A 27567-nucleotide genomic window follows, 5' to 3' on the forward strand; every position below is an offset into this window, starting at 1 on the left:
ACATGGAACTAATGGACAGCAGTGCTTCCCTATTGAAGTGACAAGAGAAATCTAAAGATACATTGATAGACTTAATATGATTAAATTATTACGACCTTTAATGTGATTAATTTCATTTCATTAATAGCATAATTTCAGTGACCATTTCAAGTCCAACATGCCCAAGATGAGAATTCAAGAGTCTGAAGTTCATACTGCTATTTCAGCATTTACACCTTCTTTTAATTGTTTCCATCTAAGTGATGCTTTTATCTTTAGACACGCTTATCTACTTCTTCATTCTCTTTTGCTTTGCCTTATGCCACTTTCGTGAATTCCTTCCAGGGTGGTAGAGCCCTTGCGAACATCTATGCTTTTATTGTAGAATCTGCCCCCAAGGTAGCCACATTCTCACAGTGTCCTTCTCTGCAGCTCACAGCATAACCTGCTCTTCCATGATACATGAAGGACCACACACACACACTCACACTCAGAGCAAGCTCATGCACATGCACGCAAGTCCAGCACATGTATATTTCAGTTCCCAGAAGCTCCTTGGTCTAGCTTTCATGGATGCTACGCAGATGCTGCCTTGGCATGGCATTCTCACTGACCAGAGATCCCTCCCTTCCCCACAGAGCATGTGCTCACTTGGTTTGGTGGTGGGGAACAGATCTCGTCTACTCATGTCTTCAACTTCCACCCTAGAAAGGTCACTCCCAGATCTACTCACAGTCTAGATTCTCTTTCTGGACCTTACCTATACCTAGATATCATCCCAGTTCTGACTCAAGGCACCATAAAAGCAACAAACCGGAATCACTATGAGGGCAAGAACCACCTCTCATTCAACACCATGTCTCTACCTCCTCTCAGTTTACCTGGACCACCAATAATTTTGAATGGCTGATTTTTCATCTCACCAGGTCCTTTATCTAGCTTTCAGCTCTTCCTCACCACCTTCCCACATCCATCTCGTTTGGGCCTCAACCTCCTTTGCTAAGTAATATCCACCCCTGTCCCTACTCTCCAGAAACAACTTTCCCAGACCTGAGAAATGACTCCTGCCCCGGACTTTGCCTATTACCAAGTAAACTGGCTTTCTATCTGAGTTCACGTCAGATCCCAAAGAGTAAATGAGGTCTTGTCATGCTCTCATTTCCACTCTCCCTCAGCCTGCTCTGCTCCTCTTCACCCCTGACATTTTCCTACTAAAGCTAAGCTCATAGCAAGAGACCTGCCTCCCAAGCAAGACTTCAGTTCCCAGGGCTGGGAGTAATAGCCCATGTCTACTGAGTGCTCACCATATAGCAGAGACAGTTCTAAATACCTTATGGATGTGATCTGTGAGGTGACCAGTATGATGACTAGTATCTCATTTAATCCACAGTGAGGTTTACCAGTACAAATAAAAGAATATCCAGCCTCAAAAGTTCTTAAACAATAAAGAAATTTATTGTCTAAATTAGAGGTCGTAAGGTAGGGCTGCCTCCAGGCATGGTACAATGAGGACATTAGCAGATATAGATGAGAATGATAACTCTGAACTCCTCAAATCCTCCTGAACGTGCCTGGCTGGCAGAGGGAGCCCCCACAAATCCCCCAACCAAGCTTCTCTGATTTAACATTTCAATGACTTAACCTGGGGTAATGGCCTCACAGAGGTATGCACATTATTCTCAGCACCCACCCCACTCTCTCAATGCCTCTGAGCCCTCTTGGGCCACAGAGATCTCAGCATAGCCCAGATAGCAGTACAAGGTCTAGTTCAGGAGATAGCCAGGCATAGTGCCAATTTCCATAGGCAGGAACCTGAGGCATATGTATGGGTGGGGATTCTAAGGGTGTCTGCCCAAGGAGGATGAAATGTTAAGATTCTATTTATTACCGGTGCACTTACCAAGGAACAAGGATTTAATTTTAGCTCGAGCACCTGAGAGGGGCATTAAAACAATGTGCTACGTTGTTAACTGCAGCCTGAACTTAATAGTACTCCACAGGCAATAAGAATTAAAGGACAGAACCTCCCTGGCAGTGTTAAGGAAGGAACCCAAAGGCTCAGGAAGATAGGAATATTGTATGTGTCCAGATTTATGCCTGTTGTCCCAGTCTAATTATTAATAGTGTCACTTTCACTCTCAAAAGTGTCCCAGTTTGGGATGGTGTGCCACCTGCTCAGTCACCCCTTACCCATGTCACCCCGGAGGCTCCAGAGGACACTCCCTTTGCCAGGGCTTTAAGAAATGCCTTGGTGAGGGGAGCACCAGAATCCCAATAAAGTCCTGTGGTAGATGTCCTCTGTAGCCTAGAGATGACAGTGGGGAGTACTGGCATTGAACTAACTTCCCTGATCTCAGTGGGAACAATGGGAGTCAGACTGAGTGAGAGGGGTAGTGGCCAATGATGGCACTTAACCATTAAAAGACACTCCTTTCTTTTTTGAGTAGTGCTTGATATTTATTGAAAAGAACAAGTGCTTTTTCCAGGTAGTATTGAGGAGCTGGGCCGAGTGCCTGTTCTTGTTTGTTTTTAGTATTTTTGTCCAAATGCACACATCTGTGGGACTGCTGCCATTTTGGAAAAAAAATAACAGCTGTGCAAAACGGGTGCCTAGGAGAAAAGAAATGTCAACAATTTGGCTGCCAGGCACACTAGGCCCCTGCAGCAATTTGGTGGGGCAAGGGAGGACTCTGGGAGCAGGTAGGGAACTAACCAGGCTGCAAGACTGGCCCCTTAAAGGTTGGTGAGCTGTACAAATCATTGTCCGAGGAGGTGTAGCCAACTCAGGCATCTTCTAGGTTGACTCTTATCTCCAAAGGTGGTGGTCTGTCACTGGAATGTGATGGACGACGGTGAAGTGGCAGCTTTAAGTCTCTGGGCAGATGTAGGCCTGGCAGTTTGGCAGGGCTGTGCGTAGTCTGACCACTTTGTAACAGGGTCCTGCCCTAAAGCTGGGGCTCAGGACACAGTCCAAATTAGCAGCGGAGGGTCCTGGGGCTGGCCAGACTGGGTGGCGGAGCGCTTCACAGCGGGGCCCCAGCTCCAGCAGCAGGTAACTGGAGCACTCACTATTCCTGGAACAAAGACAAGCACTACGAGGGAGGCGGGGGATGAGGAAGAGAATGGGAGGGCAGGGGTAGGAAAGGGGATAGGAGGGCGAGGGGGAGCGCGGCGGCTCCGGACAGGGCAGGAGGGGGCGCGGGGGAGGGGAGCGGCGTGCAGGGCCCTCCCACCTAGGCCCGAGGGTCTCGGGGCCTAGTAATCATCATCTTCGTCGTCGTCGTCGTCTTCTTCATCGTCATCCCAGCCAAAACACTGTTTCATCTCATCGAGGAAGGCCCGGTAATCACCTAGGATGGGGCTATCCATCTCAATGTACGGCACCACCCACTCCTCGGCTTCCCCGGTGAGCAGGCTGATTAGGAATGCCACCTTCATGGCGTCGTTGCAGAATCGGTTCTCGTTGACAAGCATGTAAGACGCCGTCTGCACGATAAACTCAGGGAGCCGAGAGCTCTCGCCGTTAAACGTTTCAGGGAAGGGCACCGGGCAACTCGGCGGACGTACCTGGCGCAGTAGGGTGGCCCTCTCGCACACCAGCAGCCGCAGCTGTTCCATGAGCTGGCTGTTCTCGATGCTCAGGGCGCGGTGCCGCATCAGGAGCGCGTGCAGCAGCAGCACCAGCTCGTCCACCATGGCGAACGGCTTGGAAGGGCAAGGCTGAGCTCGGCTCGGTTCGGCTCGGCTAAGGTGCGCACAGAGGCCTCTCAGGAAGTGCGTGTCCGCGGAGGAGCGCGGTGGCCAGGGGCGGAGGGCAGCGCGCGCAGGGGACCCGGCGGCTGCGCAAGCTCCGCCCACAAAGCCGCACGGTCGGCCGGCGCGCCGCCGCGGCCCGGGTGAGGTGAGGGGGCGTGGCCAGGGAAGCTGCCGGCGCGGCGTGGGGGCGTAGCCAGGGTGGGGCAGGCGGGGCCGCGGAGACATGACGGGGGGGGCGGGGCCAGGGAAGCGGCGGGCAGGGTCTCGGGGCGGGTCATAGTCCTCAAGGCCCACGGATAAAGGCAAGGGACCCCGACGGAGCCCTGGATGTGGGTGCGGCGTTCGTTAGCCTGGACCGCGGGCGCGCTAAGACCTGTGTCAGAGCGGGCCAAACCTGCGTAAGTTTAAAGGATTAACCACCGTTCAACCCAGCCGACTCACACAATACAGTGTTCCTTGCTGGGTCTGTGGCCAGTAGATTTCATTTACGTGAAGTTTTGTTAACACGTTTCCTTGCTTATTTAAATCTCGTTCACCCAGAGAGCTGTTAAGCACTGCTGGCCGCACCGCGGGAGTCACACATCCTTTCAGAGTTATGAAAGACCGTCAGAGGTCCTGTCTTTTGTCCGGGGAAGAGGGAGAATCTCGCTCTGCCCTTTCCCTTAAGGTTCTTCTGGCTGGCCAAATAATCAAGACAGGTTAGCAGGAGAAAATAATACCAAGTTTAATAACATGTATACATGGGAGAAGCTCAGAAATGAGCAACTCATCCCTCTGTGTAAGCTGCTTGCTTAAGTATTGCAGCTAAAGGCGAGGAGCGTGTTGGGGGTGGGTAGTGGCCTGGGACTTTAGAGGGCAGAAGGACAATTCTTTTCAGGGTCATCTATTGATAATTTGGTCAGGGAGAGATAGAGTTTTTTGATAAAAGGGGCTTGGTGCCCCTCCCATTGCAACATCTATTTTACATTATCTTTATAGCCATCATGATAGAAGATCTGTTCCAGGAATGAGCCACCATGCCAGATTCTCTAGGCAGTTAGTGGGGGAGGTCAAATATCCTTATTGTCTTCAGCTCGAAATAATCCGCATACCAGAGTGGTGCTTCCTGGGGCAGCTTGCCCTGAGCACCATCAGTTCCCTCCTCTGCAACTTCCCCAGAAGTTTCACATATTAAAAGCTGAGCTGGTGACTGTGGAGAGAGAAATCCTGTTAGTATCCGAGTGATAAGAAGTCTGCAAAGAGAGAAAAGAACGTAGATTAGAATGAGGATGAACAGACAGAAAAGAACAAATCGGAGCACATTTCCCCACACTCCATTAAACCAGTCCCCCAATCCTGGAAATAAGTCAGTCCAATAAATTGTGTTAGCTTCGTTTATCTGATGAAAAATGTCAATCTTCTCTTTTAATAGATTTAAGTTAGATATTACTTGACCTGTTTGATTCACATAAAAGCAACATTTTTCTCCAATGATTGCACATGCTCCTCCTTGCTGGGCAGTGAGCACATCCAGAGCACGTCGATTTTGGAGCACCACAGATGCTAGGCTGTTAATCTCTGACTGGAGTATGTTCAAGGTTTGCATGGTGGTGTTGAACTCTTGCTCCATTACCATAGAGAGATTTAATATTGTCTTTTCCAACTCAATCTCCAAAGCTGGGGAATAGGACTCACAAGGCTGAAAAGAACTTGGAGTTGTGATACACAAATGGATTTTCCACGATTTCTCGACTGGCACGTTTATGTGGCACAATCTTATGAACAAACGAACCCAAGTTTGTAATTTGGCTAGCATTTAAGGTGGAGTGTTTGGTGACAGAAGGAGCCAGGTATCCAAGTCCGCATCGTCCTGACCAATTAGGTGGGAATCCTTTATACACTTTGTTGCCGCATAAAATGAAAAGACTAGTGTAGTTTAAAGACAAGGTTAGAATTGAGTCTGTAGTTCCCAGGATCTGGACTATTTCATGATCTGTGCCACTTGCACTGTTACTACCTAAACATCTCCATTTCCCATGAGCTCCTGTCAGTCTGCGAGAACAGAATAGATTGCGGAATAGCTGGTACAGGAGGCCTGCAGTCTGATTTTGGCAGCTATAAAGCCTGGTCTTGTCACCTGACCAGGTGAGTCCAGATTTTTGATCCACCCATATATAGTCTGTGGCATTGGGCAGCCTAACCATGCGGATAGCTGCGATACCCCAAGTTGCACACAGGTGGCTCGTAGGCCATCCAGAGCACTTGGTGATTTGGCAAATGTGTGTGCCAGAGGGAGTAGTGATAGAGTCACTTACAATTCCCTTGAGAGTTCTGAAGATGCCACCTGTGGAATCAAACCACAGAGTTTGACTGCAATATTGTCTCGGTATGTCACCCAGGAAAGGTCCAGCACCATGTTTACTTTCAATGCAGAGGGAAAAACTTTCACCTATTGCTTGTACTTGGGCAAGGGACAGTCCTTGACCTTCTAAGTAGTCTTTCTGGGGCCCAAGTGACTCACCAGGAGAAGAAGCAGAGTGAAGTTTCCCTTGTTGCAGATACCATACTCTGTTATTCATCCTTTTTCCGTACTTAGTCTACCAGGTGTTCATATCAGCAGGAACAAAGACTAGTTCAGGTTCTTTTGCACTATCTAGCTGTTGACATAACCAACAGTCAGATTGATTAGTTAGCGTGGCTAGGGCTTGGTAAACTGGCATAAGGGGGTGTTTGGTCTGTGTCCGACCTGTTGAAAAGGAGAGGGTTAGTAAAAGCAAGACACAGATCGGAAAAGAGCCCATAGCGGAGACTTAGAGAGGGGAAGAGGGACAGATAGAGACCAGCACTCTCCAGTCAGCTTTCTAATAAATGATTTAAAATATATATATATATATATATATATATATATCCACTAATAGTTTGTGTGTGTGAGTGTGTATATATATAGGGAGTTTTGAAGCAAGGGGGAGGAAATGGGTCAAAGTAGGTTTTCTCGATCCGTGATCTTGGGAAAAGCTGTCTACTTCGTGATGTCGGCTGCTTCTGGGGCCTGGGTTTTGGCCCTCGAAATCCTTAGTTTAAGGTCACCTGTGGGGATTATCTCCCAGTTGTCTTGAGAGCGATGTTCTGGGTCTATTTTGGCGTGGCTCGCATGGATCCAGGAAGATTTTTCCTTTATTTTGATGGCAGTGCAGGTCGTCAGTAAGACTTCATAAGGTCCTTCCCAGCGAGGTGACAGTGCGTGTTTTCTTCTAAAGACCTTGATGTACACCCGGTCTCCTGGTCGAAAGGGATGGCAAGGCTTGTCAGAAGGTGGTGGCCATGCCTCTTTTACCTGTTGACGATATGCTTCAAGTATACTAGTTAATTTTTGTATATAACAAGTCATAGCATCAAATTGTTCACTTAAGTTCCCATAATATTCATTTAATCCAGGAATTGAAGGTTTAGAGACGCCAGTAGGCATCGGACGTCCAAAAACTATTTCAAAAGGAGTCAGTCCATGCCTTCTATTTGGAGTATTTTGAATCTTCATAAGGGCCAAGGGCAGAGCCTCTGGCCATTTAAGTCCAGTTTCTTGACAGACTTTTCCTAGAGTTCTTTTTATATCTAGATTTTTACATTCCACTTGCCCTGATGACAGAGGGTGATATGGGGTATGAAATTTTAATGAATACCCCAGAGTTTTTTATCCTTGGTCTGATTCAATCCATAAAGGAATGCCAAAGCGAGGAATAACTTCAGTTATTAATTTCTTTACCACTGTTGTGGCATCTGCATGTCTGGTCGGATAGCATTCAGTCCATCCACTAAACATGCAGACAATAACCAAACAGTGAGAGTAACCTAAAGCTGAAGGCAAGTCTATAAAATCCATTTGGAGTGCCGCAAAAGGCAGCGTGGGCCTGGGAGGACTTCCTGGATCACACTGATTTCTCCCAGAGACTTGGTAAGATTTGCAAGTTGTGCACTGGGAGGGGATTTGGTCAGAAATTTTATGGATGCCAGGGCAAAACCAATTGTCTTTTAGTTCCTTAACTATCCCCCGTTTGCACATATGTCCCATTTGGTGGGAGATAAGTGCAAGCCAAAAAGTCAAAAGAAAAGGAGCTACTGGAAGTCCATTTGGTCTAATGTATAATCCATCTGATAATTGTGTGGCACCCTTTTCTATCCAATTGTCTTTTTCAGATTGTGGGGCATTTGCCTGATAGTTAATAACATCAGTCAGGGATAAAGGCAGGTTTAAGAATTGGGTGGAAAATGGATAAGGGGGTCCATAGTGAGCTGCATGTTTAGCAGCTCTGTCAGCCCTGTCATTCCCTAAAGATATGACATCAGTCTCCTTAGTATGGGCTGAACAATGAACAATGGCAATTTTTGAAGGAAGGTGAATAGCTTGTAATAAGGCTGCAATTAAGTGTCCATTAGCAATAGGAGTTCCTGCAGAAGTTAAGAATCCACGGGATTTCCAAATTGTGCCAACAGCATGGCAGACTCCAAAAGCATATTTGTGTAAACGAAAGAAAAACAAGGTTAATGGTTAGAGCAAATTGTAAACCAGTTTTTGAGTTCAGAGGACAGCCAGTGAAGAAGAATTTTAGATGTCAGCGTTAAAGTATCTTTTGCAGTTTAAAATGTCTCTGATGGTGTCGTCAGGTCATCTCTTAAGTTTATATCAAGTCCATCAGCTTCAGTTTGTAAGGCTTCAGGAAAAAGGGCAGGTTTAGTTTTCAGTGATTTCAAATGAAAATGATGGAAAAAATCAAAAACGTTAGTTTGGATATCTGTAGCCAGATATTTCAGGAGACTAGAAGAGATCAGGATCCAGTCCAGTCAACAGATATAAAACAAAAACCTTAAAAGACAATTAGCAAAACTAGGATCTAATATCTGCAAATGTATACTATAGTTTTTACTGAAATATAATTTTTCTTTCTAAAATCACCCTCATTTTTACTAAGATAGCCAAATTAAAACTAACTAGTTTGCAAAATAAGTCTAGTTCCAATAGAGTTGGCCCAATTATTTACATAAGTACAGCAAGAATAGCAGTTGATCACATAGGCTCTTTTAAATCTGCTTTGCTGGAACTTTTTTTAAGGAATCTCACATTGGACTTCAAAGGCCTCTCGAGGCCAGGAAAGCCAAGCCAAGGATTTTGTCATCAGACTTCGCCTGCAATACCTACAGATTTGGGTGAATTCCTCTCCTCCGAGGTTCCCCCCAAATATTTCGAGGTTCCTTGTACCTGCCAGATAAGTGACATTCTTTACTTATCCTGGAAAGTGCTGCTTGGAACATAAGGTACCAGGCCAATAGTTCCACGTGGCTTTATTCCATAAAGTCCAATCTTCATTCCTCAAAAGCTGTATGGTTATATCGCAAATATGATGTTCCAGTCACAGCCTTGGTAACATAACCAGTGTTTCCAATTGTGTTCTGTTATAAGGAGAACAGATTCTTATTGAACTTATGCAAATAACTATATTGCCATGAAAACAACAGTACTCACTTACTAAGAGTTTCCAAATCCTGGAGGGATCAGGTAGAGAGAAAAAGATAAATATTTTAATTTTACTTACAAAGGTATCATTTACCAAATTACTATAAGTCATAGCTAGCTCAGGAGAAAAGAGAAAAAGTTGTCCTTAAATCATAAAAAACAAAACATTAAAAATTCAGCAATACTTCAAATGAAAAATCATAAAAATTATAAGCATCCTTATCCGTTTATTCAGTCCTGTGTAATCCATTCTTTATCCCACTCTTTTTGTTAGTGGCTTTATGAAGTCATCAGTTTCTCCATCGGATTTCTGTAATTTTTTTACCAAGTTCAGTTTTATGATCAGAAAGTTTGTCAGAAATTTGTATTCTAGAGTAAGTGTTAAAGTCCTTTCCATGAACTTCTCTGAAGATGAAACATATTTTGCAAAAGCATTAGAGCAAAGAAATAAGTCTGTAAACAACAAGACCTCAAAATGGCAATTGACAAGGAAATTTGGTTAATTTTGTGACATCCAGCACTTTAAAATAATAATAACCAGAATTATGACTAATAACCAGGACAGATCAGAATTTCAGTAATGTTATACAATTTTAAAACACCTATGTCAATAACATTTACCCACAAAATAGCACCTAAGCAGACTTATCATCACTAGTCTGACAATGCTTTCCACGTAATTTAACATACTGAATAAGCCTAATAAGTTTAGTATCTTCCTCCTTATAGGAAGAGAGCAAATTTCTTTGAGAAGTTTCAGGGCCCTTTGAAAATTCTCAAAGAAAAAAAGTAAAAAAAAAGACTTTATTTAAGATATGAATTTTGGGGAGCTTGTCAAAAATATAAAAAGTCAAAGCAAACAGAGCATTAACAGTCCAAAAAGCCTTAATAGAGAGACTTCAGTCTTTTGAACACAGGAAATTATTTTAACAGGTTTTTTTTTCTTAGGTAGACTTACTCAAAGGTAAAGAAAAATCTGTTGTAAACTCTTTATCAAGTTTAAGAAAATTATATTTTTAAGAGACAGAAGACTAAATTTTAATTTTGCACCAGCTTATTTCTGCTATTAAAACTCATTTACTTAATTAAATTCATTTCAATCTTAGCCAACTTGACCATGCATAAAACTCCTTTTCCAGAATTCCTCTTCCACAAACCTTCTATAACTTTCTTTTTACATTCAGAATTTGTCCCATGTCTTTCTTTTCCCTCCTAGTACTTGAGGACAAATTTATCTTTCTTAACCAAACAAAATATTTCCATTCTTCGTACCTTTATACATCTTACTTTCCTTGAACACAGACATATTTTTCTTAATTTTTTTAGTAGCTTCAATCACATATATTAATTAGAAATTTTAACCCTTAGAAACCTTAATTTGTAAGTAAAAACTAAGTAAACAATTATAAACTTTCTTTTACATTAGTATCTTGTGGCTTGGAAAATTTATAAACACTTCATAACTTCTAGAAACACATTACTTTATAGTACAATCTTTTAATAAAACAAATGTTTACCAATAGACCCAAAATATCTTTTAGTTTTCCTGTAATGAAAAGCCAAAAGTAGACAAATGTACATTTAGCAATCAATGTCTAATATCTTATCTTATTTGGAAATGATGATACTCAGAGAATTTTTATCATAAAATTTAGCAAAACTCTAAAGTTTTAAGTCACCAAAAAGAGTTTGGAAGCTGTAACCACCGTAACGCATAATTATTGTTTAAAGTTCACCCAACATTCATCTTTTTCACAACTATTTAGTTACTTATTCCCAATAATTATTTAGATTGCCTATAAGACTTTGTGGGAGATCAAGATTTGGCCACCCTGAAATCTATCTCTTTACCTTGGTTGATTTCTCTGAGGGCATTTGACCTCCCCCACTAACTGCCTAAAGAATTTGACATAGTGGCTCCTTCCTGGAGCAGATCTATCATGATGGCTGTAAAGATAACATAGGGTAAATGTTACAATAGGAAAGGCACCAACAAGCCCCTCTTATCAGAAGTTCTGTCTCTCTGCTCACATTCTCTAGATGACCCTGGGAAGAGTTGCCAGACAATCATTTACATTTATAAGGGAAATCTCCATTTGTAAAGGTATCTCCCTCTCTGTTTGGAGAAGAGAGGGGGATGAGCTCATTTTTAGTAACTTGTCAATGTGGAAGGTGAGGCCTTGAGCTACATAATAACCTTACTCTTGTTTACTGTGCTTTAGTGGTAATCTCCTGTAACTGACTCCCCCCACCCCCAAAATCCTCCTTTGTCATTGGCTGAAAATGATATTTAAGACGAGAATTTCTGCTATTGTGTTGAAAAACGCAGTGTCCCTGCTTTCTCCCATGTATACATGTTATTAAACTTGATATTATTTTCTCCTGCTAACCTGTCTTGTTGATTATTTGGCCAGCCAGAAAAACCTTAAGGGAAAGGGCAGAGGGAGATTCTCCCTCTTCCTCTACAGTTTTGGCGTAGTCGGCAGGATCCACACTGGCTGGCAAGTTGCCTTCTCTGGCTGGAAGACCTGCCTTCTCCCTGGACTGCTGCAGATGATGAGATACGGGAGTGCCTGACGAAAGCCGGCAAAAGGTAAGACTTCTTACCACGTCAGCCTCCCAGAATCTCTATCTGCGGAGTCCGGCGGAAGGAAGTGGTGAGAATTTTTTCTCTTTCTAAATTTAGATTGGCAGGAGAAAATATTTGGGAAACTAGTTTCTTGGGATTTTAGTGACTCTTGGTTTAAATTTGGTAGAGTACTCTTGGTTTTTGATCTTGATCCCTTTTCCTCCCAAAGGTAGTCTCTGTTTTTCTCTTTTGTCTGTGTCTTTTGTCATAAGAAGAAAATACCATAGGGTAGGACGCAGGCATAGGCCCTATAAGCCTGCTGTCCGGGCTGGCCCCACAGACTGGTGAGTTTGCGGGTCTCACCAGACCGGTGTCTACAAACTTTGCTGTGGGTTATTATGCACATGAAGTGAAGGCCATTGCCGAGGGCATCTTGGAAGCCAAAAATGCCGCAAATTTAAGTGGGCGCAGGTCGAGCAGTTAAGAGCCATTAGGGCACTCGCCTCTTTCAGGAAACTCCCATGACAGGATATGTTGGGTCACGGAACGGGGTAGATGACACAGGTCCCCCGCCAACTGCAAGAAAATGTCCATGCAATGACGAGGTACTCTGTAAAGCACACAGTCCCCAACCCGGTGACACCTCCCCCCATAGGTATTATTCTGGCTCCAAGAGACCTAAGGCGTGGCTAAAGCTGTCATTGTGAACATAAGAAAAAAACCGGATGAGGTTTTTCTTTCTGTCTTCTTCTGTGTCCTGAGAAAACTTGGCTTTGTGACCAGTGAGAATATTCTCCTTGGTCTCCACCATACGGAAGGTGCATTTACCGGAGTGCACCTTGGTGGCCAGTCGAGTAGACTGGGGTTCCGAACTGTCTCTGTCCGGCTGTGCCAAGCTCTCAGGGGAGTCTGAATACCTTTGGGAGTGAATTCTGTGGATCATGGGGGCTACATCATCTGCGCCCTCACCAGGGACACCTCTTGCGTCCATGGTGAAGATTTATTCTAAGCGTGGAAAGTTACCTCCGGGTCTTTCCTTAAAAAGGCTTATTGGTTTGAGTCACTATTGGAATAAATATACAAATGAAGATCCTACTCGTCAATGGCCAGACGATGGATCCTTTGAATTGGAAAAACTTCTAAATTGGGAGAAAAAAAGAATGTTTTGAGAGCTCTCACATAATTATTTATTTGGTACCTAAGAAAAGGCCAAAAAAAAGGAAGGAAAAAAATTTGAATAGCCTTAAGACCTTGACTCAGGTTACAATTGAATTGAGAACCTGTAAAAGTGTAAGTGTTGATAAGATTATAAAGGTTGGAATGTTTGAGCTAATTTTATAGAAAGAGGTTACATCAACCTTGCCTGAGTATGTTTTAAAATGTCTGACTGAGAATGCTCCCCTGGTCCAAAATTATAAGACCAAGACCTATAGATAAAAATTTTAATGATAACTATGTTTAAAGGTATAAGAGGTGATAAAATTTACATAAAATTTTGTAGAAAAAAATTGATGTTATTTCTATTACAGAACTGGTTAACAAAAATAGTAATTTAAATGATGGCTAATTTTATCTAATCTCTTATGAAGTGTTGTAGGCAATCTAAATAATTTTTGGGAATAAATAACTAAATAGTTGTGAAAAAGATGAATGTTGGATGAACTTTAAACAATAATTATGTGTTATGGTAGTTACAGCTTCCAAACTCTTTTTGGTGACTTTTAGAGTTTTGCTAAAATTTATGATAAAAAATTCTCTGAGTATCATCATTTCCAAATAAGATAAGATATTAGACATTGATTGCTAAATGTACGTTTGTCTACTTTTGGCTTTTCATTACAGGAAAACTAAAAGGTGTTTTGGGTCTATTGGTAAACATGTGTTTTATTAAAAGATTGTACTATAAAGTAACATGTTTCTAGAAGTTATAAAGTGTTTATAATTTTCCAAGCCACAAGATACTAATGTAAAAGAAAGTTTATAATTGTTTAGTTTTTACTTACAAATTAAGGTTTCTAAGGGTTAAAATTTCTAATTAATATATGTGATTAAAGCTACTAAATATTAAGAAAAATATGTCTGTGTACAAGGAAAGTAAGATGTATAAAGAAGGTGCAAAGAATAAAAATATTTTGTTTGGTTAAAAAAAATAAATTTGTCCTCAAGTACTAGAAGGGAAAAAAAAAAAGACATGGGACAAATTCTGAATGTAAAAAGAAAGTTATAAAAGGTTTGTGGAAGAGAAATTCTGGAAAAGGAGTTTTTGTATGGTCAAGTTGGCTAAGATTGAAATGAATTTAATTAAATAAATGAGTTTTAATAGCAGAAGTAAGCTGGTGCAAAATTGAAATTTCTCGTAAAAGGATAATTTGCTTAAACTTGATAAAGAGGTTATAAAAGATTTTTCTTTACCTTTGAGTAAGTCTACCTAAAAAAAAAAAACAAAAAACTGTTAAAATAATTTCCTGTGTTCAAGAGACTGAGGTCTCTCTATTAAGGCTTTTTGGACTATTAATGCTCTGTTTGCTTTGACTTTTTATGTTTTTGACAAGCTCCCCAAAATTCGTATCTTAAATAAAGTCTTTATTTTTACTTTTTTCTTTGAGAATTTTCAAAGGGCCCTGAAACTTCTCAAAGAAATTTGCTCTCTTCCTATAAAGAAGAAGACAAAAAAAATTTGCTCTCTTCCTATAAAGAAGAAGATACTAAACTTATTAGGCTGATTTAGTATGTTAAATTACATAGAAAACATTGTCAGACAAGTGATGATAAGCCTGCTTAGGTGGTATTATGTGGGTAAATGTTATTGATATAGGTGTTTTAAAATTGTATAACATTACTAAAATTCTGATCTGTCCTGGTTATCAGCCATAATTCTGGTTATTATTATTTTAAAGTGTTGTATGTCACAAAATTAACCAAATTTCTTTGTCAATTGCCATTTTGAGGTCTTGTTTACAGACATTTCTTTGCTCTAATGCTTTGCAAAATGTTTCAACTTCAAAAAAATTCATAGAAAAGACTCTGACATTTACACTAAAGTACAGGCTTCTGATAAACTTTCTGATCATAAAACTGAACTGGGAAAAAAAAAATTACAGAAATCCGATGGAAAAACTGATAACTTCATAAAACTTCTAACAAAAAGATTGGGATCAAAAATAGATTACACAAGACTAAACCAACTGATAAGGATGATTATAATTTTTATGATTTTTCGTTTGAAGTATTGCTGAATTTTTAATGTTTTGTTTTTTTCAGATTTAAGAAAAACTTTTTCTCTTTTCTCCTGAGCTAGCTATGACTTATAGCAATTTGGTAAATGATACTTTTGTAAGTAAAATTGAAATATTTATCTTTTTCTCTCTACCTGATCCCTCGAATTTAGAAACTCTTAGTAAGTGAATATTGTTGTTTTCATGGCAATATAGTTATTTGCATAAGTTCAATAAAAATCTGTTCTCCTTATAACAGGACACAATTGGAAACACTGGTTATATTACCAAGGCTGTGACTGAAACATCATATTTGCGATATAACCATACAGCTTTTAAAAAATGAAGATTAGACTTTATGAAATAAAGCCACGTGAAAATATTGGCCTGGTACCTTTATGTTCCAAGCAGCACTTACCAGGGTAAATAAAAAATGTCACTTATCTGGCAGGTACAAGGAACCTCGAAATATTTTGGGAAAACCTCAGAAAAAAAAATTCACCCAAATCTATAGATATTGCAGGCCAAGTCTGATGACAAAATCCTTGGCTTGGCTTTCCTGGCCTCAAGAGGCCTTTAAAGTTCAATCTGAGATTCCTTATAAAAAGTTTCAGCAAAACAGATTTAAAAGAGCTTATATGATTAATTGCTATTCTTGCTATACTTATATAAATAATTGGGCCAACTCTATTGGAACTAGACTTATTTTGCAAACTAGTTAGTTTTAATTTGGCTATCTTAATAAAAATGAGGGTGATTTTAGAGAGAAAAATTATATTTCAGTAAAAACTATAGTATACATTTGTAGATATTAGATCCTAGTTTTGTTATCTTTTGAGGTTTTTGTTTTATATCTGTTGACTAGACTAGATCCTGATTTCGTCTAGTCTCCTAAAATATCTGGCTACAGATATCCAAACTAACGTTTTTGATTTTTTCCATCATTTTCATTTGAAATCACTGAAAACTAAACCTACCCTTTTTCCTGAAGCCTTACGAACTGAAGCTGATAGACTTGATACAAACTTAAGAAATTACTTGATGACATCATCAGAGACATTTTAAACTGCAAAAGATGCTTTGACGCTGACATCTAAAATTCTTCTTCACTGGCTGTCCTCTAAACTCAAAAACTACTTTACAACTTGCTCCAACCATTAACCTTGTTTTTCTTTTATAAAAATGCTTCTATTAAATACTTGATTGCTTGCTTCCACAATATAGGCGTAACCTTCAGAGCCCACCTACATCACCACCTTCCAAAAAGAACTTAATTGAACTGATCTATTATCAGGACTAAAAAATGGGTTCAGCGAGATAAAACAATCTACCAACTCAGCTTCTAGACTATGAAACTTCTTTAAGTTTCAAAAGGACTGTGAAACTTTTAGTTTCAAAGGCGGGACTATGGGAGATCAAGATTGGCCACCCTGAAATCTATCTCTTTACCTTAGTTGTTTTCTCTAAAGACATTTGACCTCCCCCACTAACTGCCTAAAAAATTTGACATAGTGGCTCCTTCCTGGAACAGATCTATCATGATGGCTGTAAAGATAACTTAGAGTAAATGTTACAATAAAAAAGGCACCAACAAGCCCCTCTTATCAAAAGTTCTGTCTCTCTGGCCACATTCTCTAGATGACCCTACAAAGAGTTGCCAGACAATCATTTACATTTATAAGGGAAATCTCCATTTATAAAGATATCTCCCTCTCTGTTTAGAGAAGAGACGGAGATGAACTCATTTTTAATAACTTGTCAACGTAAAAGGTGAGGCCTTGAGCTACATAATAACCTTACTCTTGTTTACTGTGCTTTAATGATAATCTCCTGTAACTGACTCCCCCCACCCCCAGATCCTCCTTTGTCATTGGCTAAAAATGATATTTAAGACAAAAATTTCTGCTATTGTGTTAAAAAACACAGTATCCCTGCTTTCTCCCATGTATACATGTTATTAAACTTAATATTATTTTCTCCTGCTAACCTGTCTGGTTGATTATTTGGCCAGCCAGAAAAACCTTAAGGAAAAGGACAGAGAGAAATTCTCCCTCTTCCCCTACAACTTCATAAGACTTCAGATAAAATTAGCCATCAATTGAATTACTATTTTTGTTAACCAGTTCTGTAATAGAAATAACATCAGTTTTTTTCTTACAAAATTTCATGTAAATTTCGTCACCTCTTATACCTTTAAACATAATTATCATTAAGATTTTTATCAATAGGTCTTGGTCTTCTAATTTTGGACAAGAGAAGCATTCCCAGTCAGACATTTTAAAACATCCTCAGGCAAAGTTGATGTAACCTCTTTGTATAAAATTAGCTCAAACATTCCAACCTTTATAATCTTATCAACACTTACACTTTTACATGTTCTCAATTCAATTGTAACCTGAGTCAAGGTCTTAAGACTAGTCAAATTTTTCCCTTCCTTTTTTTGGCCTTTTTTCTTAGGTACCAATTAAACAATTATGTGAGAGCTCTCAAAAAAAATTTTTTTCCCCAAATTTAGCAGTTTTCCCAATTCAAAGGATCCGTCGTCTGGCCATTGACGAGTAGGATCTTCATTTGTATATTTATTCCAATAGTGACTCGAACCAATAAGCCTTTTTAAGGAAAGACCCGGAGGTAACTTTCCACGCTTAGAATAAATCTTTCCCATGGACGCAAGAGGCGTCCCTGGTGAGGGCGCAGATGATGTAGCCCCCATGATCCACAGAATTCACTCCCAAAGATATTCAGACTCCCCTGAGAGCTTGGCACAGCCGGACAGAGACAGTTCGGAACCCCAGTCTACTCGACTGGCCACCAAGGTGCACTCCGGTAAATGCACCTTCCGTATGGTGGAGACCAAGGAGAATATTCTCACTGGTCACAAAGCCAAGTTTTCTCAGGACACAGAAGAAGAGAGAAGGAAAAACCTTATCCGGTTTTTTTTTCTTATGTGCACAATGACAGCTTTAGCCACGCCTTAGGTCTCTTGGAGCCAGAATAATACCTAGCGGGGGAGGTGCCGCGGGGTTGGGGACTGTGTGCTTTACAGAGTACCTCGTCGTTGCACGGACATTTTCTTGCAGTTGGCGGGGGACCTGTGTCATCTACCCCGTTCCGTGATCCAACTTATCCTGTCACGGGAGTCTTCTGAAAGTGGCGAGCGCCCTAATGGCTCTTAACTGCTCGACCTGCGCCCACTTAAATTTGCGGCATTTTTGGCTTCCAAGATGCCCTCGGCAATGGCCTTCACTTCATGTGCATAATAACCCACAGCAAAGTTTGTAGACGCCGGTCTGGTGAGACCCGCAAACTCACCAGTCTGTGGGGCCGGCCCGGACAGCAGGCTTATAGGGCCTATGCCTGCGTCCTACCCTATGGTATTTCCTTCTTAAAACAAAAGACGCAGACAAAAGAGAAAAACAGAGACTACCTTTGGGAGGAAAAGGGATCAAGATCAAAAACCAAGAGTACTCTACCAAATTTAAACCAAGAGTCACTAAAAGCCCAAGAAACTAGTTTCCCAAATATTTTCTCCTGCCAATCTAAATTTAGAAAGAGAAAAAATTCTCACCACTTCCTTCCGCCGGACTCCACAGATAGAGATTCTGGGAGGCTGACGTGGTAAGAAGTCTTACCTTTTGCCAGCTTTCGTCAGGCGTTCCCATATCTCACCATCTGCAGTAGTCCAGGGAGAAGGCAGGTCTTCCAGCCAGAGAAGGCAACTTGCCAGCCAGTGTGGCTCCTGGCGACTACGCCAAAACTGTCGGGGGAAGAGGGAGAATCTCGCTCTGCCCTTTCCCTTAAGGTTCTTCTGGCTGGCCAAATAATCAACAAGACAGGTTAGCAGGAGAAAATAATACCAAGTTTAATAACATGTATACATGGGAGAAGCTCAGAAATGAGCAACTCATCCCTCTGTGTAAGCTGCTTGCTTAAGTATTGCAGCTAAAGGCAAGGAGCGTGTTGGGGGTGGGTAGTGGCCTGGGACTTCAGAGGGCAGAAGGACAATTCTTTTCAGGGTCATCTATTGATAATTTGGTCAGGGAGAGATAGAGTTTTTTGATAAAAGGGGCTTGGTGCCCCTCCCATTGCAACATCTATTTTACATTATCTTTATAGCCATCATGATAGAAGATCTGTTCCAGGAATGAGCCACCATGCCAGATTCTCTAGGCAGTTAGTGGGGGAGGTCAAATATCCTTATTGTCTTCAGCTCAAAATAATCCACATACCAGAATGGTGCTTCCTGGGGCAGCTTGCCCTGAGCACCATCACTTTCATGGGAAAACAATATTTAAACAGGAATTTGACTTTAGTTGGGAAATAATATTGTATACCTCTATCCTTTTTTAGAAATGTGTCTAAATAACGAAGTATAAATAGTTCTTTAAAATCATCCGATAACCATTTGCAGGCATCCTGCCTATCTTTGATTCTCTATTTCATGTCCTAGTATTAGTGTCCCTTGGCCACTGGGTATTATTCTTTGCTTAACAATGAAGACTTGTATTTTTAAATGGTTTTGTGTTTCTACTTCCTGATTATTCAAATAGTTGTTGACAACTGAGTTGGATCCAGGACCCTAGAGCCAACATAATCTGTTGGCTCTGCTTTTAAAATATGTCCCCAATTCAATCACTTCTTGTCACTTCTACCACTACCTCCCTGATCCCAGCCTTCCTTTCTCACCCAGACTGCTGCAACTAATCACTTAACTTTCACTCTTCCCTTCCCACAGTGTGTGTGTGTGTGTGTGTGTGTGTGTGTGTGTATTCTCCACAGAGTAGGCATAGTAATCCTTTAGAACAAAAGTTAGATCTCTTCACTGCCTTGCTCAAAATCCTCCAACAGTTTTCCTCTCTTGCTCAAAATAAAAAGCAAAATCTTGGTTATGGCATATAAGGCCCTGCCTCATCTCCTAGGCCTCTTCCTGTTCCCTGCTCTGTTCCAATCACATTGTCCTTGTGGGAGATCAAGATTTGGCCATCCTGAAGTATATCTCTTTACCTTGATTGTTTTCTCTGAGGGACATTTGACTTCCCCCACTAACTGCCTAAAGAATTTGACATGGTGGCTCCTTCCTGGAACAGATCTATCATGATGGCTGTAAAGATAATGTAGGATAGAGGTTACAATAGAAAAGGCATCAACAAGCCCATCTTATCAGAAGTTCTGTCTCTCTGGCCACATTCTCTGGATGGCCCTGCAAGGAGTTGCCAGACAATCATTTACATTTATAAGGGAAATCTCCATTTGTAAAGGTATCTCCCTCTCTGTTTTGGGAAGAGGGGGTATGACCTCATTTCTAGAGGCTTATCAATGTGGAAGGTGAGGCCTTAAATCTCCATAATAACCTTACCCTTGTTTACTGTGCTTTAGTGGTAATCTCCTGTAACTGACTCCCCCCACCCCCACATCCTCTTTTGTCATTGGCTGAACATGGTATTTAAGACGAGAATTTCTGCGATTGTGTTGAGAAATGCAGTGTCCCTGCTTTCTCCCATGTATACATGTTATTAAACTTGGTATTATTTTCTCCTGCTAACCTGTCTTGTTAATTATTTGGCCAGCCATAAGAACCTTAACGAAAAGGGCAGAGGGGGATTCTCCCTCTTCCCCCACATCCTCCTTGCTGATTCTCATACATTTCAAGTAGCTCTGGCCTCAGGAACTTTGCACTTTCTACCCTTTCTGTCTTACAAAGCTCCCTCCCTAGTTAGCTGCCTAACTCCTTCTCCCACTGTTTTCAGAGAGGACTTTCCTGACCACCTCATCTATCAGAGCACCTGGTTATCTGCCAGTAGTCTCTAACCCCTTACCCTGCTTCATTTCTCTACATAGCATGTATCATGCTGGGAGCCATCATATATAGCACTGTGTTTGTCAGTCTGCCTCCACTTGAGAATGTAAGTCAATGTGGACAGAGACTTTACTTTGTTAGATGCTCTATCCCTGATGTCTAGAAAAGTGTCTGGCCCAGAGTAGAAGCACCATAAATGTTTGGTTTATGAAAGAATCTCAGGGTGCAGATGTTCAAATAAAAATTAGAAATGGTAGCTGCATAAAGTGTCCAAAAATATTCTTCAAATTGTCCAATATGTTCTATCTCTGATCATGAATCAGTCTCCATTGTGAAACGATGAGTGATGTAACAAAAATGGCAAAATAAATTTTTTTTAAAACCCTATTCTGGGCTGGCCCCATGGCTTAGCGGTTAAGTGCGCATGCTCCGCTACTGGTGGCCTGGTTCGGATCCCGGGCGCGCACCGACGCACCGCTTCTCCGGCCATGCCGAGGCCACATGCCACATACAGCAACTAGAAGGATGTGCAACTATGACATACAACTATCTACTGGGGCTTTGGGGGAAAAAAGGAGGAGGATTGGCAATAGATGTTAGCTCAGAACCGGTCTTCCTCAGCAAAAAGAGGAGGATTAGAATGGATGTTAGCTCAGGGCTGGTCTTCCTCACACACACACAAAAAAACCCTATTCAGTCCTTTTACAATAGAATTGAATGGGCACCCCTGGAAGTGAGAGGCTGAGAGAGAGGAGGGAAACAGGGCCAAGACCAAGTAAGGAGAGGAGGAGGGATCACACTGCTCAGAAGGTGTGCAGGGAAAAGACCAGGTAGGGGGGAATATGAGCCCTTGGACTTTCCAGTGATATGAGCTTCCCCCGTTAGATGAGAAGCCCCTTGAGGCCACGCAGGGACACTCTCTCGTTCATCCTTTCATCTTCAGCATCAGAAAGTGTTTATAGGTGTTCCATAAATGTTCAGTGGATGGAATGAAGGTACAGGAAATGTCAGAGGTAGGTTTCTGGCCATCCTGCCCATTCAAAGCTCAGGGTGGAGGGTAGACCTGCCTGGCACAGCGGTCAGTGTCCAGCTCCACTTTCCATGTCTAGACCCTAATACAGGAAGAGATGCCCAGGGTTCTACTCCCAGGAGCACACATCCTGTGGCAGGCACTGGATTTGGTGATTGACATGGGCTGCCTCATTGACCCTCGCACAGAACATGCATGAGGATGAGCACCCTAGGAGCCTGAGACCCAGGAGTTAAAGACTTGCCTAAACCCAGGAGAGCAATACTACAATATGTTGGTGGTGCAGTACCACAGTCTCAGCTTCTCTGATGGCACAAGCACTTCCACTGAACAACTATTATGCACTGGACTTCCATGAATCAGGAAGATCTAGTGGGGACCCAGAGATGGTTAGGCCCATGGTGCCCTAGTCCTCTTCCTACAATCCCGTGACAGAGGGAGTCAGGGAGGAAACCATAGGAAGCAACCGCTAGCATCACCTCTGAGGGGGTTCTGAGTTCCTAAAAAACAAGAAATGCCCTGGCCAGAACTGTGTACAGAGCTGAGCAGTGACTTTGGGAGGCACTTCCAAACTTGGAGGGAGGGAGGAGAGACAGAGGGACGAGAGACTCACGGGGAAGCAGTTGGGAAGAGGTGAGTAGTATCACTAAAGTATATACAGTGGTCCCCCCTTATCCGCAGATTCGCTTTCCGCGGTTTCAGTTACCCACAGTCAACCGCCATCTGGAAGCAGATGATCTTCCTTCTGCTGTGTTTCCTAACACTACGTTACAATGTCTACGACATTCACCTCACCTCATCTCATCAGGTAGGCATTTTATCATCTCACATCATCACAAGAGGAAGAAGGGTGAGTACAGTACAATAAGATATTTTGAGAGAGAGAGAAACCACATTCACATGACTTTTATTACAGTATATTATTATAATTGCTCTATTTTATTATTAGTTATTGTTGTTAATCTCTTACTGTGCCTTATAAATTAAACTTTATCGTAGGTATGTATGTATAGGAAAAAACATAGTATATGTAAGGTTCAGTACAATCCACAGTTTCAGGCATCCACTGGGGGTCCTGGAAAGTATCCCCCTTGGATAAGGGGAGACTACTGTAGAACTGTACTGTTCACATTAGCCGGCTTCCCGGTGCCCATTAGGCTCTCCCACCGATGTCAATGCCTGCCAGCGCTTCCTTCACCCTTGCTTCTCCATTCACCCTGCTTAGGGCTGCACGTCATCTTCCTTACTTTCGCTTACACCCGTGTAAGACGCTGGGGGCAGAGGCAGAGGGCTCTGTATGACTTATCTCAGGCTCACAAACTTCATCAGGACAGCTTTGGCACAGAATGTCCCAAGGGTGGTTTGGACCCCACTATTTGGCAAGAGCATGGACCCAAAGCCAATGGAGTGATCCCTGATGCTTATTGCTTCCACCATCTTCCATGCTTCAAACCCTGACCTGGTATACACCTAGCAGTCAGACTGTAAAATTCCTCTGAAATAAACATGAAAACGTCGGCCCCTTGATTCTTCAGTCTCCAGAGGAATGTGTACAAATTGGGTAAACCAATCTGGCACTTGAATATGCAGCCAGGAGCAGAAATCAGCTTTGGAGGGGATATTTGTGGGAAGGTCAAATGGACACCACTAAGATCCAGGCCTCTGCCCATAGACCCCCTCGCACTCCTTCTCCTTAACTAGGTGCACCTGAGGCTTTTTTTTTTTTTTACAGTAACCACATCTAGAGAGCTGTGGAGACCTCTGGCCTAGAGAGAGGATTGAGCAAGTACAGCATTCTCCCTTCTGTCTTCACCCTCTCCAGCATACCAAAGTGCCCTGAAACATGTTTATTTAAGTACTAACTTAACATATTCTTATGGTTAAAAGAAATTAATACTGGTGTGTTAAAAAATAAAGGAAATAATCCCAGTACCTCTCCTTCTTTCTAGAAAATCTCACTTAACAGGATTGTTGAAAATCTAAAATTCAGTTTATCTCCTTCTAGATATATATATATATATATATATATATATATAAAATATTTATAGAATCCTAATACACATAGTTCTGCTAAGAAATATATGTCAAACTCCTCTGTGTCAGGAGACACAGAGATAGGATGGACAGAGCTATCTTTCTCTTTAATGAATGCATAGTACTCCACCTGAGTTTCTCAGGTACACTCTTGCCTTAGAACTAAAGAGACCCACCTATGTTCAGTTTCTCAGTTGATGCAGAAGGATGGCACCAAATACACTCACAGTCCCAAAGATGTAGGACTGGAAAATCAGATTTATATAACTGAATTATGGTTTCTATGAATTAATGTCCTATTATTAAGTAATTTGTATTCTTCATGTATATGTTTTTATATTGCTGTAATATAGAATTTATTGCCTGCAGTGTATCACACTAGATTTTTGTTCTCATTTTTTCTCATTCCTGGTTATTTTAATATAATTAGTCACCTTGAACATACAAGAGCTTATACAGTTGGTCTGTTTCGGGCATTTTCATACATTTTAGAAAGTATCTAGCATCATGGTAAATCTGTTGTTATAGATAGTAAGAGTGTGCCCTGTCCTAAATTGTGTTTGCTTGTTTTGTTTTAAATGTAGAGTAGACCTCTCTTTCCAATTGGCTAGTTACTTTGATCTAGACTAAATTTTTCATGAGGCAGAATGGGTGTGGTGAATTGAAGATAACCACAAATTCTTTGCCACTTAAGCTATCAAGCAGTAGAAACAATTTCCTCTGCCCCTTTAATCTGGGCTGGCCCTGTGACTTTATTTGACAAATAAAATGTGATGGAAGTAACTTACCAATTATGAGGCAAGGCCTTAAGATTCTGAAGACCTGAAGATTCTGCCTTTGCCACTTGGAATGCTCCCTACTGGGAGTCAGCCACCATATAAAGGTCTAACTACCCTGAGACCACCATGCTGTGAGGAAGCTCGAGCTAGCCACACAGAGAAAGAGTGCATGTGAAGGAACAGCAAGGCAGCAAACAAACATGAGAATGAACCTCCCTTGGACTTTCCAGCCCAGCAGAGCTCCCACCTGAATGCAGCTGAGTGAATGACTTCAGCTGACTACGTAGAGAGCCAAAAAACCATCCAGCTAAGCCCTACATGAATTCCAAATCAATAGAATCATGGGCAAATAAAATGGCAGTTGCTTGAAGCCACAAAGTTTTGGGATAGTTTGTTTCATGCAGTAGAGAATTGAAACATGGAGAAACTTAGGATCTGCTGCAGATAAAAGCGTGAGCCCCATATCAAAAGAAGAGATATGGTGTTATGAATCTACAGTCCTGTTCTGTTTCCTTAGATTCTGTATTGTCTAGTTGGTATCCATTAATCACAGGGCCAAACTAATGGCCTAAGTTGTTTCCATCTGCCCTGCCATCCAGACCCTTTACTCTGAAATCATCTCCTTTATCTAACTTGCACACACCAATATTTCCCCTGCCATAAATCAACCCAGGGCCAGGTACTAGACAACTAGGGGCAGCCCCTATGCCCCAAAGCCTGCTGAAATTATTTAAACTAGCTAATCCTGAACTGTTTACCCTGACTTGCCTTTCCTGCAGAAACTCCAGTAAAGGCTCTGGCCTGTGTGTTCTCCTCACTCCTTTCTGCCTCCTGGCTAAAACCTTGTGCTTCCCCCTGTGGCCCTGCAGGGCACAACATGCCTTCTCCTCTCAGGAAATATAAGTAATAAAAATCTTCTTTCAATGCATCGCTCTCTCCAAATCACTCAGTCACCTCCATAACTTAAAATCCTGCAGGCGCAATTGAGATAAGCCTAAAGTAATCCCATCATGTTAGGAACACTAAGGAGTGTGCATGTGCACATCTGTGTCATTGTGTGAGTGTCTTTATCCAAGTGGACATACACATATTGCTGCTCTCTACCACCAACGATGCTACTTGTAATGAGAACTGGCAGTGTCACAGTATGACAAAGATAGAATCAAAACTGACCATGTTTTCTCCAAGGAATATATATGCCCAATATGTAAAAGAAGTGAAGCACATTTCAGGGAAGCATTAGGGAAAAAGAAGAATTTTTGAAATTGGGTTCAGATCCTCATGCTCTTCCTTATTAACTATGTGACTTAAGCAAGTCACTTAATTCTTCTGACCCTCAATCTCCTTTTCAATAAATGTGTATAATAATAGGACCAAATTATAAAGCTGCAGTGAGATCAAATGATAAAATAGAAAAGTATTTGGCAAACTACAAAGTGCTATACACAGATTGCATATTATTTTTCACTGGAGAATTGTGATTTACTAGTCTCGCAGTGACTATATTACCTGCATTTTAAATTTAATGTGTAGTTAGTTCACCTTTTTTATTTTATCCTAGTAGATATAAATTTAGCTCTGAAGTTTAAATAAAAAAATGTTTACTCTTGAATAAGAAGTAGTTGGAAGAATAAAATAAGGTTTCATCTCAGTCTTGCTTTGTGTCAGTTCAAAACATGCTGTCCTCGTAATGATGAAACATAAGCAATTTTGTTTTGTTTGTGTTTTTGTTTTTTTAGAGAGAAACAGTGCCCATTATAACATTCTGAAGGCTGATTTGTAACATTTTCTATTTTCTCTATCAATCTCTGGAGAATCCATGCTACATCTGAGATGTGGATATGTGATGCTCTCTCAGAGTGAATTGAACTTCCAGAAACCTTCTTTCATCACTGTGCCACCATAGTGGTTCTCCTGGGAGAGGCCAGTAGCCTGAAGAGCATCTAAGAGACAGGAAACAGGATTTCTCTCAGCCCTAGAAGCCCTCAGCTGAGTCTCAGCATCCTCTCCTCTCAGGTACCCTAGGCTTTCCTGCAAGCCTTCTTCAGGTCCCTTGGCTCCTCCTGTCCACTCAGTGACTATTTCTCTCAGCACAGAAAATGGGGTCTTTGAGTAAAAGTCCTCCCTAGGTAAGAGGAGGTGTGTGCTATATAAGAGTAACCCCAGCATCTTTCTCAAATCTCATACTGTTTCCTGCAAGTACACCAGTCTTCGTGCAAAATGAGAATGGAATCACAGAAGTTCACAGGAATACCATAGAAGTGTCACTGTGTTTTTCTCAGTGCATCATATCAGAAGGTACACCATGTCCTTTTGTTCCATCACTGGGGGACGGAGTCAGTTGTTCATTCTAAGGGTTGCAATGTTGTTAAATAAGAGAAAGACCCTAAAGTGTCCTGCTAATGACAGCAGATTACAGAATACATACGAGAAAGTGAAGGTCCAGAGGAGATAAGTAACTTGCACAAGGCAAACATAAGACATTACCTTTAAAGTTAGCATGGAACTGTAGAAAGAAGATTGGACTATAGGTGAGAATACTTGGTCCAGGTTCTACTTCTGACATGTTCTATCATGGACAAGCGCTTGAGCATTTCTGAAACCCAATTTCTTTATTTGTAAAAAGTGAATAAAAATGCCCCCTCACAGAGTTGGTGTGAGTCTCAAATGAGAAAATGAATATAAAAGTTTTCAAGTGTAAAATGCTTTTCACATGTTAATTCTTTTTTTTTTTTTTTTTTTTTGGTGAGGAAGATCAGCCCTGAGCTAACATCTGCCAATCCTCTTTTTTTGCTGAGGAAGACTGGCCCCGGGCTAACATCCATGCCCATCTTCCTACTTTATATGGGACACCGCCACAGCATGGCTTGACAAGCGGTGCATTGGTGCACGCCCGGGATCTGAACCGGCGAACCCCAGGCCG

General features: G+C 41.5%; 1 protein-coding gene and 1 long non-coding RNA gene across 3 annotated transcripts; one reads left to right on the forward strand and one right to left on the reverse strand.

Moving 5' to 3' along the window:
- Positions 1-2410: 2410 nt before the first annotated feature.
- LDOC1 (LDOC1 regulator of NFKB signaling) lies at positions 2411-3815 on the reverse strand. Its single transcript, XM_087427400.1, has 2 exons — positions 2693-3815; positions 2411-2589 (listed from the first exon to the last, which is right to left on the reverse strand). Exon 1 carries the CDS (start codon positions 3673-3675, stop codon positions 3235-3237), a length of 441 nt encoding a protein of 146 aa, XP_087283526.1. The 5' UTR covers positions 3676-3815; the 3' UTR covers positions 2411-2589; positions 2693-3234.
- Positions 3816-4078: 263 nt separating this feature from the next.
- Positions 4079-27275, forward strand: LOC147911741 (uncharacterized). 2 transcript variants are annotated; one of them, XR_015550621.1, is made up of 3 exons: positions 4079-4133; positions 22513-22639; positions 26384-27275. It is a non-coding gene; the product is annotated as an uncharacterized LOC147911741 (long non-coding RNA). The 2 variants fall into 2 exon arrangements; XR_015550620.1 differs by lacking the exon at positions 26384-27275 and adding an exon at positions 23564-23792.
- Positions 27276-27567: the final 292 nt, after the last annotated feature.

This window comes from Ceratotherium simum, chromosome X (assembly GCF_057802395.1).
Source record: "Ceratotherium simum simum isolate JZ-2026a chromosome X, ASM5780239v1, whole genome shotgun sequence".
NCBI classification, from domain to species: Eukaryota; Metazoa; Chordata; class Mammalia; order Perissodactyla; family Rhinocerotidae; genus Ceratotherium; species Ceratotherium simum.

Bases quoted from the DNA above. Each gene is read 5' to 3' on its own strand.
- LDOC1 (XM_087427400.1), bottom strand. From the start codon at position 3,675: ATGGTGGACGAGCTGGTGCTGCTGCTGCACGCGCTCCTGATGCGGCAC.